At 44.5% G+C, this 15814-nt stretch overlaps 1 protein-coding gene across 4 annotated transcripts in view; it reads right to left on the bottom strand.

The window, feature by feature from the left end:
- Window positions 1-205: 205 nt before the first annotated feature.
- Window positions 206-15814, bottom strand: part of tex2 (testis expressed 2) — a 30791-nt gene continuing 15182 nt past the window's right edge. For all 4 annotated transcript variants that reach the window (XM_068718619.1, XM_068718618.1, XM_068718620.1 and 1 more), the window contains 11 exons: window positions 13175-14969; window positions 10913-11113; window positions 9166-9529; window positions 8177-8469; window positions 7167-7310; window positions 6924-7023; window positions 4759-4879; window positions 4146-4262; window positions 3654-3863; window positions 2768-2888; window positions 206-1977 (listed from right to left, as the gene is read on the bottom strand). In XM_068718619.1, the coding sequence (XP_068574720.1) occupies window positions 1828-1977; window positions 2768-2888; window positions 3654-3863; window positions 4146-4262; window positions 4759-4879; window positions 6924-7023; window positions 7167-7310; window positions 8177-8469; window positions 9166-9529; window positions 10913-11113; window positions 13175-14944 (3591 nt within the window). In that variant the 5' untranslated portion in view covers window positions 14945-14969 and the 3' untranslated portion in view covers window positions 206-1827. The remainder of the gene's footprint in view (window positions 1978-2767; window positions 2889-3653; window positions 3864-4145; window positions 4263-4758; window positions 4880-6923; window positions 7024-7166; window positions 7311-8176; window positions 8470-9165; window positions 9530-10912; window positions 11114-13174; window positions 14970-15814) is intronic.

The raw sequence follows: 15814 nt of genomic DNA, 5'->3' as shown, positions 1-15814 counted from the left end.
AGGGTTAGTTATGTAGATTTTTTTTATTTATTTTTTTAAATCATTTTCTTCACCAATAAAAATGTAATTGATTTAAAAAAAACTGCCAGATTGATTGACAGAAATGCTCATTGCAGATCTAAACATGAACCCAATATATAAAGTAAAGCACTGATAAACACATGAATGTCCTTCTGTCACAACAAAGCCACACAAACTCTTTCCAAGCAAAAGGTTTTATTGATCCACAACGATCAGAACCGTAACATTCTGTGACATCACTGAACACAACAGCAATGTTTGATATTTTCATCACTGTGCAAATGAACAACACTGAAACCTGTGAAAACAAAGGGCATGTCTTGACAGACACAGTAATGGCACAAACACTTTCTATCCTCGACTGATGCAACAGATGTGGTGGCTCACTACGGAGGAATGTTTATTTTAAAAGGCACTTTCTGCCTCATACACTTTGCCAACACTTACATTTGAATGTAAAATAATAGTCGCCTGTAAAGCAGCAGGGCGTCTTGGCAGATTACAAAGTCGCTGTTCTAGTTTAATGTTATTCCTCTTGAATGTGTACAGTACAGAAAGAAAACAGCAAATCGATTAGCTGGATGTCTTCTGACAACATTAAATAATATGGCTAATATCCAGTATGTTTATTCAAATAAAACAGGAAGGGGGGGGGGGGGGGGTGTTTCCCCACTCTTTACACACAAAAATAGTTTTATGTGTAACTATATTCTCATAAGGGTTTCAGTCTTCTGCTGCCCATCACTGGAGTGGCTGCAATAGGAACACAAGATAATCATCCGATTGCTTATTTGTCACTGTTTACCTCATACAGTAGCCTACAGACAGGACTGAAAGATTGCTTTGGCAATAAAAACATAAGATTATTACTTTTGCTCAGCTCTAAATATAACATGAAGAGAAGTCTTGAAGCACGTTGAGTAGAAGCACGTCGTCAGTGAATGAACGATTCCTTGCACAGCGAGGGAGCTGCATTCCTATTTTTACATTCATCAGACCTAGGCAATGTTCAGCTGCTGTGTTCGCAGATATGTTGTAATTCGCCCCTCTAACGTCAGATTTAGCTCTAATCCCGACCACACGGTTAAAAGCACACAGGCTGTACGTTATGACACAGTGTCCATAGTGGATTCAAACTGACCAAGTGTCTTCCATGGACACAGTGCCATTGATCTGTTTGCATAAAGGTGCCGGGCGACTGGCACAGGCAGCGGTGTGGATGGGTGACCAATGAGTTGATATCGCTGTGAAATGTGTGTCAATAGATGCAGGGGCTTTCAGCAAAACCATCTCCAAAATTTTAGGATTATTCCCTTAAAAAATTAGAAAGGTTGCTGAAAAACGTACACTCTGCAAATGTTTGGTGCGGCTGTACATCACAGGTATTATGGTTCTTCTGGTTGAATCTGATGGCTGTTTGTCGATCCACCACCACACACACACACACACACACACACATTCGTTAAACGGTCTCGACATGCCCCATGTATTGTATTTCATCAGAGGATGAATCATAACATTTGATGTCACACAAATAAAGTTGTGTGATTGGATGACAATCTATGAGTCACAATTTTCTTCCGTTTTCCTGCTTTTAGTTGCCACAGATGATTACGAGCTCGCCAACACTTCCGGTTATGTGAATGCATTTCACCGGTGGTGCAACAATGGGACAGGAGCATGGGTAAAAAGATTGGAGAGTTGGTCCGGCACGTTGCTGCACACGTGGGTCTCTGAGAGGGGCGGGACTTGTCACATTACCATGGTGATAAGATGTCCGCCATTATGCACTTCGAACAGCAGTCTTCACATGTCAGAGACCTCAGACTCCTCGGGTTCTGGGTCCTTCAAGGCATCATTTGTCACAGTAACCAAGTTGGCATTTGAACGTGTGTCCATGGCAGAGTGCATTATGGGTAGCCATACATCATCCATGTTTGGCATCACGAATATTTTCTGTGGGAGGACAAGCACAGTAACAAAGCAAAGTCATCTTAATTCAAACAATAAAACCAAAAGTATTCCTCTTCAAAAAGCCATCGGTCTAGTGAAGCGAATGGAGCAGAAACCACAAATTAATATACTTTAGTAACTAAAAACACAAACCAAAGAAAGACATTGGCATGAGAGTACATCTGCTTACAAGAATTGGAGAAAGAACAGACCTGAAATACATTGACCCACATGTATCCAACCACTCTTATGTCTGGGAACCAATGAGGGCTGAGTTTCGGCATTTGTTGAAAGCCAGATGTATACACTCACTCACAAATGACAACAGTGAGCGCTGCAGCACTGTATTTTACTGGAGGAATGGTTTAGGGGGATGGTACATAATAATAACCCCCAGAGGAGTCTGGCAGGGATAAATGTAGACGTGTGGTAGACCGGACAGGGATAGTAGCTTGCAGGTGTACCTCAGGGCAGTTATCTAGAGGCAGGCGTATCATTACTTTGGATATATATGAGGGGTGGGAAAGCCCACTGCTTTGAAGTGCATGTAGGTGACCAGCCATAAATGAATCCCAAAGTCCTCTTTTATTACCTACATTCTCTCCCTGAACAGCTTAGAACATTGTCTTTATCCTTGAGTGAACCTTCAGCCTCTCAGTCAGGCAGCTGAGCTTTTTAAACCACACAGAAGTTAATAAACGCCATGAAATATGACATCACTTACTAACTAAATCAACAATGTAAAGAAATGATATTCGTGACTAAGCATTTGCATCTTTTTCTCAGTGTTTACCTGGAATTCCTGGTCCAGTTTCTTCTCAATCCAGTCCGTCACATGAACTAGAGTGACCTCCCTCTCGCCGAGTTTGGGTCGTGCTTTCAGCTCCAGGTGAGGCGGACTCCGGAAACCATACCTGACAGCCAAGAGGAAACATTCATGTCTACAAATTACATCATCTCACTCAAGCTGAATAGCAGTCTGCATTCTCAGACAGGCGACACGAAGGCAGGCATCTTTGGATTATTCGACTAAATTCAATACATTGAGAAAATGTGTGACACAAATTAAGATCAGGGTGATGATGTAGATCAGTGGTTCCCAACCTTTTTGGCTTGTGACCCCTTAAAATGAGGCAGAGTCTATTTCTGACACCTCATGGCCTCAGTGTGTAAATGAGTTTAGAGCAGTTTAGCCAAAGAGTGATTTTTCACATCTAGGATTAGTTAATTTGAAGGATTTTTGGAGGCCGAAGGAGGTGAAAGTATCCAGTATTCACAGGAAAAAATAGGAAGAAAAAACATACAGAATAACAGAATTATATGTTTTCTTTCTTATTCTTTTACTCATCTGGTGACCCCTCAGACTGACTGAGTAAACCACGGCTGATGAAGAGGATCATTGTGATTTTTTTACAAAAATAGTAATTATAATTAAGCTTATATTGCACAGTGTGTACTTAAGGATGTGCACATCTTTAATAAAAATACACACCTGTGTGCCCTCATTGTAAATATTAAGTATACTTAGTTTAACAGTGATTAAACATTTCTATTCTTTCATTGTATGCATGTCTGTTTTTGCCCAGCAGAGGGCGTTGAGTTACAGTCTCAAACCATGATTCTGATAAACTAACTACATCCTACAGTCTCAATGCACTCCTCCCTGGAAGTGAACGTACCATATCCTGTCCGTGGGGGGAGGTGGGATGTTGACAGCCAGCGTCCCTCGCAACTCTTGCACCTCCACGGTGAGCAGCAAGGGCGTGTTGGACACCTCCTCCATCTTCTTCTTGATGAACTCCGTCTCGGTGGCTTTCTGGAAGTACTTCGACTTGGCTATCTTGTCCACAAAGCGCATGATCTTGCTGGGCCTGTGGCCTCCCACGTAGCTACGTGAGCAGAGGATGGGAACGGAGGAGGAGGGGAGGCAAGGAGTGAGTCAGGTTCATTATTTATTCATAACAGCATCTCTTGCTACTCAGCGCCCACAACGAAGGGGTGTGACCGGGTGCTAAGTTAAATCAGCAGCAAGCTTTCCAACGTGTGGGACTGAGTGGGTGGGTGGACTGAAAGGGCAGAACAGTCTGCTTCAACACATCAGTGCAAATCTGTTTCGGCTCATTTTCAATTCAGATACGTGATGATCTTGTTGTAAAGAGACATTCGCTCACCCCTCGGCTCCAGGAAGAATGGCTTTGTCACTGAGGAGTTCTGGGGGGTCCTCCTCATCCGATGAGCCGGCACTAGACGACTCCTCGTCGCTGTCTGCCAGACAGTATGTACGTGGCCTGGGCCTGTCACACACACACACACACACACACACACACACACACACACACACAGGCTGTAATGGCTTTGCACAGAGCTATTAACAGTTAAAAACTAATTCCCATTAAATGCATCCCTAGTGAATTAAATCACAGGAAATTAATCTCAAATGATTCACTCAAGAAAGGAAACTATAATCCAGATCTATGGGCATAAACTCCCAAACTCACCAGCCAGTGGACAAATCCACAGTGGTATGCGTCCAGAGAGAGGATTGGTAGATCAAGACAAGGGAGGAAAAGAGGAAATTATGAAAAAGCAGATCTGAATACTAATAAATGCAAATCTACTCAATTAACTTCCAGCTCAGAACTGTCAAAACCTAATCCTTCAATCATCCTATTTTGGCCTATAGTCACTGATAATGTATTATAAGACAATGACAAAAACAAACACAAACAACCACTAAGATATTTTAAAATCAGCTTCATTGCTAAATGTGACTGAAAGCCTCACCCCTCTTTCCCGTGCTCCCCGAGCCCCTCGCCCTCCTTCCCCAGACGGGCCAGGTTCATCTTGGTCTCCAGCGTCATGAGGAAGGAGCCCGTGTAGGAGACCTCCAGATCAAACCACAGACCTGGACAGACAGTGAGGGAAACCACACAGACATATGTTTCAATATTAAAATCACTTTACACCCCCAACAATACCACAGCAGCATCAAAAGTGACCAACTCTAATTGCCATTTCTGTGAACAAACAAGGACCTCCAGCCTGGTGTCTAATTGCTGTGAGATCCCCTGCAGAGCTGCCAGGAGGAAGTCCTGTCCTCTAGCAGACACTGGAAAGGTCAGCCCCAGGGCAGCGCTGCCTCCTTATTGGCTTACTGTATCAGGCTACTTCCTGTTTACACATTACACTTCTCAGGAGGCGACGGGAGAACGATTTAGATTCAGATCCCCCTGCTGTTTGCTCAATGAGTCTGAACGTCAAGTACTGATAAGTGTTGTTTATTATTCCTCTGCCTCACTCCTTCCTCCTCTTCATTTTCCCCATAAATGCTCATTGATCTGTACGAGTGTGGCAGGAGAGTCTCAGAAAGAAGTTAAATGACAGCATTAAGTCAGAGCATGTTGGACACTGTCTCGTTGTCTCTGTTTAGAACGAGACACACAGGAGGGAGAGACTGTCTGGAGTGCCTAATTCATTTCGTACTGTACCCAAACCGCAGACCAAACCATGTGTGTGCGTCTACATCAAACTGGGAAATGGATCACTGTAACATCAATAATATATGAGACAAGATATTGCCTTGAATCTAAGTTATTGCATGGACTACCATACAATTACGTACAGACATCTACGATCCCAAGAGGATGCAACCTACTGACTTTGGTAAACACCTGTCTTTTCCTGCAGCACCACCGTAGTTTGACTTTTTTCTCCATTTACTTCTTTACCTACCTCTAACACATTTGGCACCTCAACTTTGAACTATTTCCGTTTTTTTTACAATGAGCATTATAGTCTCACAGAGCCATATCACCAAACCCTATTTAAATAAAAAGATATATTTAATTACATCAGAAATGCCAAGCTCTACACAAGCTTGTGTGCATTTAGTAGGTCTTGGAGTAAAAACACTGAAAATCAAATCATGTCCTCTAAACGTTAAGGAGTCAGGAAGCACTCACTCACTCTCCTTCTTATCATCATCACAAGAGAAAAGAAATATCAACAGCATATGAAATTAGGAATCTTACTATCGCAGCAAATGCATCCTGTTCTGTTTCATGCGGGTTTACAGCGCAGGACTAATTATGTGCCGGAATCAACTGATTATGCTTTGTGAGTATACTTCTGTGGGTGTATAGGTTCAGACAGAACACATTAATGAGCATTGCAGACTCAGCCGTGGAAATCTGTCTGACAAGAGAATGACTCATGACTGGCTGCTTCAACTGAACAGTAAAACATATTACATTTTCAGTGCTTTCATATCTTTACACGGAAAATCAAATTCGACCAAACAGTCATTGGACAAACTCTGATCATTTCAAACCTACGCATTACATACCTCCTCCTGTGTTCTGCTCTCTGCTAAAGCATCACTAATGATTGAAACACAACTCCAACAACATCATCCCTTCTTTTCCCCTTCTTAAGCTCCTCTTTTCTCGTTTTCTCCCCAATCCTGCCACCTCGGTAGGAATTAATATGCCTCACATCTCTGTATTGTCTCTGGATTTCCAACCAATCCCTTTGCTAGGGTTCAAGGCAGGCGGGCAGGGTGAGTCAGTGTCCCAGTAATGGATGGAGGGGACCAAAGACATGAAGTTCAATTACTGGGGCTTAATAGAGCGAGGCACACAGAGGGGCTCGACTCCAGAGGAGATAGGGAGAGCGGGTCGGAGGAAAAGAGAAACGTTTTAATCCAGAGAGAAGAGGAGCAAAGCTAAGGGAAGATGGAGGAACGGTAGGAGAGGGAGGTGAAGCAGATGGATAGATTGAGGGGGGAAGAAAAAACGACAGCATGTCTCACAATTCTGTCGCAAAGGCAAGAGAGAGAACTGATAAACAGCCAGGGCTATGATAAAAGATGGAGGATAGCAGAGGAAAATGAAGAAGATAAGAAAATCTGAGACCACTGCTGTGTGGAAAACACAAAATTCTCTTCCTACCTTGGTGGTCCACAGAGGGTTTGGAGGCATGGAGGATCTTAGGGATGGAAAAGCCCATGTCTAGCTCTGTCAAAGTCAGCTCGTTCATAACATATGGCAGCTGAAACACAGAAGACAGTTCAAAAAAACATTTTGACTTCACAGCTAAGACAAAAAACAGACATGAAACACAACCATAAGAGACACAAAAATGTTTTTTCTGACAGTAGATGTATGTTTGTGCACGCTAGCACCAGTACCCACCCTGATCTTACTGAGCTTCATCTGGATCTTTTTGGAGACTACATTGGCCCAGTATTTCTCTCCCAGGAAGTCCCAGAACATCCTTCCCACAAAAGCGTTGACCCAGGCCTCAGGCTCCACAGGCTCCTCGGATGTCCTGCGTACCTGAAGGGCCCACATACAGGTATGTACTGTAGCTTTAACTCTTGTGACATAAAGTTAAGCTAAAAGGTTCTGGTCAAGTAAAATAACAGTCTATATGAAGCCTGGGCTGGATTAGCCTGTTGGTGGGCCACATGACAAACAATTCACAATATTAACTCAAATAATTAAGGTCTGAAAACTAGATTTAGACAAAGACCACTCTACATGACATGACCTCAGGATTAAAAGTACTCTGTGCAGTTTTATGTCAACAAACAAAACTTTGGTTTACGTCTGAAATATCTGGATTTCTTTCACGGATGAGAAAAAAAATGCATGTTAATGCAAAGTGTAAATGCAATCAAATACAACGTGAACCCATTCTTAAGAAAAAAGATTGACCAGAAGGTTGAATGGTCTCGTCCTGCTACATTAACCAAGCCCGGCAAAAGCTACAAGTAATAGTAGAAGCTATACAGTATGATGAAATGAATGAGGCCCGTCCATGGCTTTCCTTGACCTGAGACGTGCCAGATACCAAAGATTGGATGTCACAATCCAGATAATGTATCCAGATACAGATCAAGTGTTAAAACAAGGGGTTTACTTTTGCGCGATACCTCCATCAACTGTCAAATCAGCAGGAGACAAACAAAACGAAGCCCACTCGAAAAATCATTGCTCCATAGCACTACTAGTGCTCAAAAACCCATCAGTGTACCTTTAGGGGAAATACAGTTAATTGCTATTATTCTACTAACAAATCTACAATTACTAATATCTACACATTATCTATGACCAAGTGACATGACCAGGAGTCTCAAAAGACTATAGTTCGCCTGGTTGTTGCCTATTTCTTTCCAGCCTTGTGTCCGTCTGTCTCCTACCTTTTTTGTAGCTTTGGGGCTGCTCTCGGGGCTTGGGGGACCAGGGCTGTCAGTGGCAGTTGGGCTTCTCTGTGTTGCCTGGGGGTTGATATATTTGGCCATGTAGACATTATAGTCCAACAGCATCTTCTGCTTCATCCCTCCAGCGGAGCCACAGGAGGGAGCAGAGGAGGTCTCTCTGTGGCGAGACTGAGACAGCTCCTCCAGGCTTCCCCGGCTGCTGCTCCTGCTGTCAGCCTCCAGGCCTCCGCAAGATTGGGTGCTGCTACTGCGGCTGTGGGAGGACAAGAAGGCTAAAAGTGGGGGGGGGGGGGGGGGTGCAGGATGTGAGGATGTGATGAGTAAGGGGAGGTTAATGCATCAACAACATTTTCAGTGATACAAATCAATGCATCACATTCCACATACATAATGCATGCTCAAGTCCTTGGATAGTGTGCGTCTATTTATCTTCCATTCATTTCTGCAACACTCTGAATCAGCATGCTTTACACCAGATGACACCGCATCTTCTCTCTGACTCTTATTAGCACTGAAATAGTCATTTTCAACATAAATGCTATTGTATATCCACAAAACAGGCTTGATATTTAAATCATCTTTCCAGTAATCCTGTTCACCCTGCACTGCCTTTTATCACTAGACCCTGTTTCCCTTTGAATTGGGCCTTATCCTTACAGGCTTATATCCCACAGTGGAGACCAACAGTGTAATATGCTGCTTCTCTGTGCATGTAATCCTGCTGACCCATTCACACTCATCTGTTCGCTAGTTGAGGGGATTGTCAGTCCCTAAGCCGGGGGCTTATGCACACATCTGATGGCTGTGCAGTTACATGCTCAAGAGAATGGCTGTTCTGTACTGTTGGAAGTGTCGGTGCAAATACAGTATGTGGAAAGGGTGCTAGAGACAGATAAACTCACATACTGTACATGGCTGTTTGCATCTCGGTGTGTGTGATACTGCACATAGCTCAGTGTCAAACTCACCACTCTTGCAGATGCCAGGCAGACTTCCACCTCTCCCCTCTGACTTCATTCGGGACGCCAGGAGAAATCTCCGGAACCACTCTTCCTTTTCCCGACCCGTCCTCCCAAACAAGTAGATTGTCAGATCCCCCCCTCCAGAGGTTGGCCTTTTGGGTTCCTCTGCCGATCCCGATACCTCAACTTTCTCACATTTGTCCGTTCGTTCCAGCTTCTCACACAGCCCCGTTAATTTCTCTTCACCAGCTTCGGGCTTCTCTCCCTGGGCCTTAGACATGAAGTCCTCCTGCTTGGCCAGCTCAATGCAAATGGGGTACTTTTTGTTCCAAACTCTCTTCCTAGCCAGGCTTTGGGGCACCAGGTTGATCTATGGGGGGCATATAGATTGAGATCACACAATCAGACGCATGAAGATGATGATGTCAGGAGTGTTTTGTTGTTGTTTTTGGGGGGCAGTAGAATGGCCACATTGAAACGAGGACAAACAAAAGAAACTATAAATATTATGTGACAGACTTGCCCCTGGGTGGCAGCAGCTGGGGCGTGAAACTTTACAAATGCAAATGACTCATCTATTATGTATTTATATTTGTGTAACCCAAAGCTCAATTTGTCTTGCACCAGCAATGTAAGATCTGGTTTTGAAGCCTCGCGTTTGGCATTTTGGCCGTCGCCATCTTGGATTTTTGCAACCAGGGAACGGAAGTGACCATGTTTGGACTGCGGAGGAGTAACAAAGAGACGCCATATACGGCTCTGGTAGCGCTAGCGACTTGTCAATCACAAGGTAGCACCACCCTAATGCATACCCCACTTCATCGTCTATTTTATTGTAAATGGGACCATAATTTACTAAATGAACATTATGCTGTGTTGAAGAAGACTTGAAACTAGCGATGGAGAACATAAACTCATGTTTCCAATGTTTACTGAGGTAATAAATCAAGTGAGAAGTAGCGTAAGTAGGGTCATTCAGGAGTTATTAGAAAGAATGCAAGTTAAAGGCACTTCAGCATTGGCTTCACTTTTCAGAGCCGGAGGCCGCCTGGGTGTAGTCGTGTGGTTTTATAGTATGGGGGGAGGTATCGTGGCTCAAAATGGTTTAATCAATAAGACCTTGACTCTGAGCAGAAAAATGCATGTTTGGGGACACTATTAAAAGAAATCCAGCTCCTATAAATGCAGGTAACATTCAAGAGAGACTAAACATCCACAATAATGATGCAGAAATGACACTTTGGGGAGCCATTCAGTTCCAGGAGGAGAGAAGTGTTGCTGCATGATGAGGACAGCCATAATGACTCCTTTGCGCCACGATATGAGAAACGTCTTTTTACTGCCCAGCCTTCAGAAATACAAAACCATTGAGTCAGCACACTACAACACAAGACGCAAAGTTGTGTGTACAGGGTCAGTGACCTGTGATATTCACTCTATGTTTACACACAACTGTGTGACACTGAAAATGAGTAGCTTTGTCACTGAACTTGACCTATTAGCAAACATGCACTCAGGCAAAGGCAAATATGAGGGGACGTGTGCTTGCTGTCACTATCTGTTAGGCTCATCATCGAATATATTTCTCCCTTCACACACACACACACACACACACACACACACACACACACACACACACACACACACACACACACACACACACACACACACACACACACACACACACACACACACACACTTCAGCCTCTCTCTTGCATTTCTCATTAGCCACGTACACCCACAACCAGCGCACCTTGCTGTCCGTCAGGTCATAGATCTTCTGGCTGATGTAGGTGACGTCAGGCTTTGGCTCGTTGTGTGTGGCACGGCGGGAGATGTTCCGGTTGGGCTTGGACAGACGCAAGACGGAGCCCTCCAGACGGACGTAAACGGAGTGGGTCAGGGTGGCGTGGTACATCTCCGGGTCGTAACTGTGGATCTCATTCATCCAGCCCTGAGAGAGCGAAGGTGGTGGGGGAGAGGGGAGAAGTGTTAATTGACAGTGACTCACAGCAGAAGATTCTGAGGTATACATCCTCTCAGTAGTTGAGCTTCCATGTGGTTTCTGGAGAATTGATATTGTATGTTTACCCATGCACTCAAATTTTAGGTTTGAACTTTCCTCTGCCAAATGTTTATTGTGTATATGTTGTCTGAGGGATGACAGAAGAAAGCACCCTTTAACCTGCCTATGAGGATTCAAAGTCATTCCGCTCAAAATGATATCTTGAAAAAGATATATATATATACGTATATATATATATATATATATATATATATATATATATATATATATACGTATATATATATATATATATATATATATATATACATATATGTATATATATATATATATATATATATATATATACATACACGTATATATATATATATATATATATATACGTATATATATATATATATATATATATATATATATATAGTATTTTTTTAACTAGTTAATAGCAACTGTAAACAGAAGCTGAAAATCTAATATCACAACGTATTGTTGGGCTTGACTCCTAAAAATTAAAAATAATTGTAGGGATACAACGAATAAACATTACTTCTTGCAGTATTTTTCTAGAATCCTAATCAAATCACATAGCAGTACATTTCTAACACAAACCCTCCCTCAGAGGTGCCACAAAGTTCACACAACACAACAAAAGATAAAGTGGGGCATCTGAAACACTGTTTCATTGTTGATCCTCGGAGGAAGAGAGAGATGCTTTTGCCCTGCACTCGTGTGCTCTGGGGTCCATCGTTCAAATGTGTGTATCATGTTCTGCACAACCGCAGAGCTCCTCTTTTGGAACAGCTGTGCCCTCTGGCTATAAGGCTCTCCTGTGCAACAGCTTGGTACCCAATAACACACACACACACACACACACACACACACACACACACACACACACACACACACACACACACACACACACACACACACACACACACACACAAGTACACGTGCTTACATAACTCGCTCAAACTACTTAACATTTCTCTTTGAGCAGAGTTTCTGCAGCACTGAGTGAGGTTAACTGAGAACAGAGGGCAAATGCGGTGGCTGTTCTCATTCAAATGTTTGATTCAAAGCAGAACTGTCACCATCACTGGAGAAAAAGTGTAATAAAACCCCAATATGTTGCTGCCGGTCCCCATGAGGCTGCATAGACTTTAATTCTCATCCAACCGCCCACCTTATCAGTCCCAAAGGAGGCTCTGTGAGCAAAGCCAATTTAATTGAAACAACAGGGGAAATTTCAACGCTTGGCTAGTGCGAAAGTGAATGTAGTGTAAAGATACAAAACAAAAGCTCATTGGGACAGCATCTACCTACAACAAGCTTATGCTTGATAGTAAACCAACACAGAAGTTTTGCATTCTGTGCACTGTATGGTATTCTCACTTAAGGCACGGCAAGATATAATGCAGTGCCATAGGCAAATATCAACTACACGTGTAAAATCTGTAAGACTATACTGCATTCACATGGAATCAGGCAGACAGACAACATCTTCTGGACGGCAAAGGAAAACCAACACACACGCATTACAACATGTTGCTATGGTTGTGTTGTATTGTTTACAAATAATAATTATTTTATCTTATGTAATTATTCTTATACTTTGGACAGCGATGCCATCTACCGTCACCATTGCCCGGTATTCTAATTTTTCTTAATTTTACTTTCTTGCTCTTGTCCAATAAATTGATAAGCTGCGTGCGCATAACCTTTCCATGTGACTGCAGCATAAATCTAATATAGGATATCTTGACCGTATAGAACAAGGTGTTTTATGCAAGTTTGCCATAAAATCTGTGACTCTCCTGTAAATATGCGCAAATGAATGTATCTTAAATGTGCAATTAATTATGTCGCAGCAGACCTTGATAGTAGTTCTAGAACCAGTGAGTCAAGGACACCTGCTACAAAAGCCATGGTCTTTGAGGAGTTTACATTTTGAAGTCTTACAGCAGCAGGTCCAAACTGTGCCGTGCTTCGTCTCACCTTGAAGGTTCCCGGTTCTTTGATATCCAGCTGGGCCACATTCCAGGGCTTTATCCTTCGCCTCCCTCTTCTCGTCGCTGACGAGGAGCGTCGAGGAGAGGACAGCCAGAGGACCAGCAAGGCCAACATGAACCCAGCTACTATCCCATGCACCACCGCACATACATATGGTGGCACTGGAAGGACTATATACCAGTAGACCAACTGTGTCAGGAAGATGAGGCCGGTCACTGGCACAGACTCCAATTCCTCTTCCTCCTCCTCTTCCTCCTCCTCCTCCTCCTCCTCCTCCTCTGAGTCAAGTTCACTACACAGCCCAGCGCTACCAGTATGGGGCTGCCGGGACGCGGGACGGTCCCCATCTGGTGTTTCTGTATCGGTACATAACTCAAAGTCTTCACTGTAAAGTTCACAGAAGTCCTCGTCTTCCTGTCGAGCTACCAGGGCCGACATAGAGCAGCGGCCCAGAGTGAGGGAGGGGGATTTGGGGAAGGTGAACGAGGAGGCCTGGGTGAGGTTTGGGGCCGGTGCCAGTGACGGAAAGGAGAAAAAAACAGAGTCAGGGCCCTTCCCCGTGGGGGTTTCTTCCTCTTCTGCCACTTCCTCCTCCTTGATGCTATAGTTGTTGTTACCTTCTGTGTGTCCGTTTACCGCTGTCACTCCGCTGAGCTCTGACGCACTCGAGGACAGCGATTTTGCCCGATGAGTAGCAACGGATCCCACGCCAGACTCATCCCCCATGATCTTACTAAAAAGCTGCAGGGGGTCTGACATCACCTCGGACAGCCGTCGCTTGGTATCCTCTATCCTGGCCTCCACCTCTTGGACCTTGAAGAAAGACCTGCCATCTGGGGACGTGATGGGGGAAGAGGGCGCTGTTTTAGAGTCTCCGCCTGCTTGTGTGACAATGACGGGGCTGGAGCATAAGCGGGGCTGGGAGAACTGTTTAAAGAGCTGCATGTTGCGAGGTGGAGGCCGCTGGGATGGCTGCACTTGCTGTTGCTGATGAGGGGGGTGATGAAGATAGTGGTGAAGAGGTCCTTCCTGATGGTCAGCCTTTGACGTGTCCGTAGAAAGAGACTTAACAAAAGATTTCATTAAGTGACGGTGCCGTGTGTGCGATTGCGTAACAGTGGCGGGAGCAGGAGCGGTTTCTCGAGACTCAACATCATTGGACAAGGACCTGACCAGGCTGAGGAAAGGCTTGGAGGAGGACATCGTTGCAGACTTGGAAGGGGAGGAGGAGCTGGTGCTCGTGGATGGGGGGTTGGCTGAGGGTCGTTCAGAGGGCCAGGAGGAGCTAGCAGGAGGGGTGGAGTTCAGGTGGGGCTGCGTGGAGCTGGGGATAATAGTCATGGCTGGAGAGGGTGTGTGTGGGTCTGACGGCTGCACAGACAAGGTGGTGGATGAAACAGGGAGCACAGCAGCTCTAGAGGAGGTCTCGCCACCCGCAGATTGCAACAGCAGCTCCTCTTTTGCCTCCAAGCCCGTGGCGACGGACTGGTCATCAGCCCCTGAAGCTTCTAGACCTTGAAGCCCCCCGGCACCATCGAGCTCAGATTCAGCCCCAGCTGATCCAGGAGGCACGCCGTAGAGCTCCTCATCCTCGTCGTCTTCTTCTTTCCCCAGAGCAGAGAAGTGGATGGTGATGGTGTCACGAGAGAGGGAGCGCTGCACCTGCAGCTTGGGTCCGGGGGCGTGACGAGGGGGAGGAGTGTGGTCAGCATGCTGGCCACTTCCCCTACTGCTGCTGCTGCCCTGACTGCTCATCACCACCCTGCACAAGGCTCACAGCCTGCGAGAGACACAAAGAGAGAGTACACCGTTAATAACCACAGAAACATTGGTATGAAGCAAGTTAGGAAGTTGATAAATTGCAGTGCAAATCAGAAATTTGATTAAATAACTTCAGAGATTCCTATATGATCTACACACTCCATGCACACGCACACACACACATGCAGTACATAGGACAGAAGAGAACAGCCCTGCAGCTCTCTATTCATCCTAATGTGAGTAGACTGGACAGGTATGTCCATGCTCTCCGATCCATTAGCCCTCATTATGCAAGGCTTTAGCTGACAGACAGAGTTGCTCTCAGGCCTGGCCTCTCTCTGTCTTACCAGCAGCCTACTCACTCACTAACCCCCGCTATGGCAACATGATTAATGGGTTACTTCAGAACACATGAGCCTTGAGGAGATGGGCCTTCAGCATTTTTTGCTGTATTTAACTCCCCCCCCCTCCCAGCATTTAGCCAAACTGCAGCTGGCTAAATGCTGGGAGGTGGTGAAGACGAGACAGGAGAAAACAAAAGGAGGGCTGCTTCTACGATGAGCGAATGCAAAAACATCCTTACTATTCAACTTAAAACTACATAAAGTTGATTCTTTTTTCCACATGGTGGCAGTGCAACAAGCCGAAAAACACAACATTGACAGCGACATATTGTCACCTTAGCAAGTTTATATGGCTAACATGTTAGCAACTTCTTTCCCTTCCAGCAGATACAGAGAAACGTTAACATTGATTTGTAGTCATGTTTCTGACCACCTGGATAATTTATGACCAATATTAAATTAAAAAAATAAAACATATTTTCACCTCCAATTTGGGCTCCACCACTTTGTCTACCATGTG

This window comes from Cebidichthys violaceus, unplaced genomic scaffold, assembly GCF_023349555.1.
Source record: "Cebidichthys violaceus isolate CVI_PGR_0920_01 unplaced genomic scaffold, fCebVio1.0.p SCAF_23, whole genome shotgun sequence".
NCBI classification, from domain to species: Eukaryota; Metazoa; Chordata; class Actinopteri; order Perciformes; family Stichaeidae; genus Cebidichthys; species Cebidichthys violaceus.
This window is presented reverse-complemented; position numbering and strand designations above follow the sequence as displayed.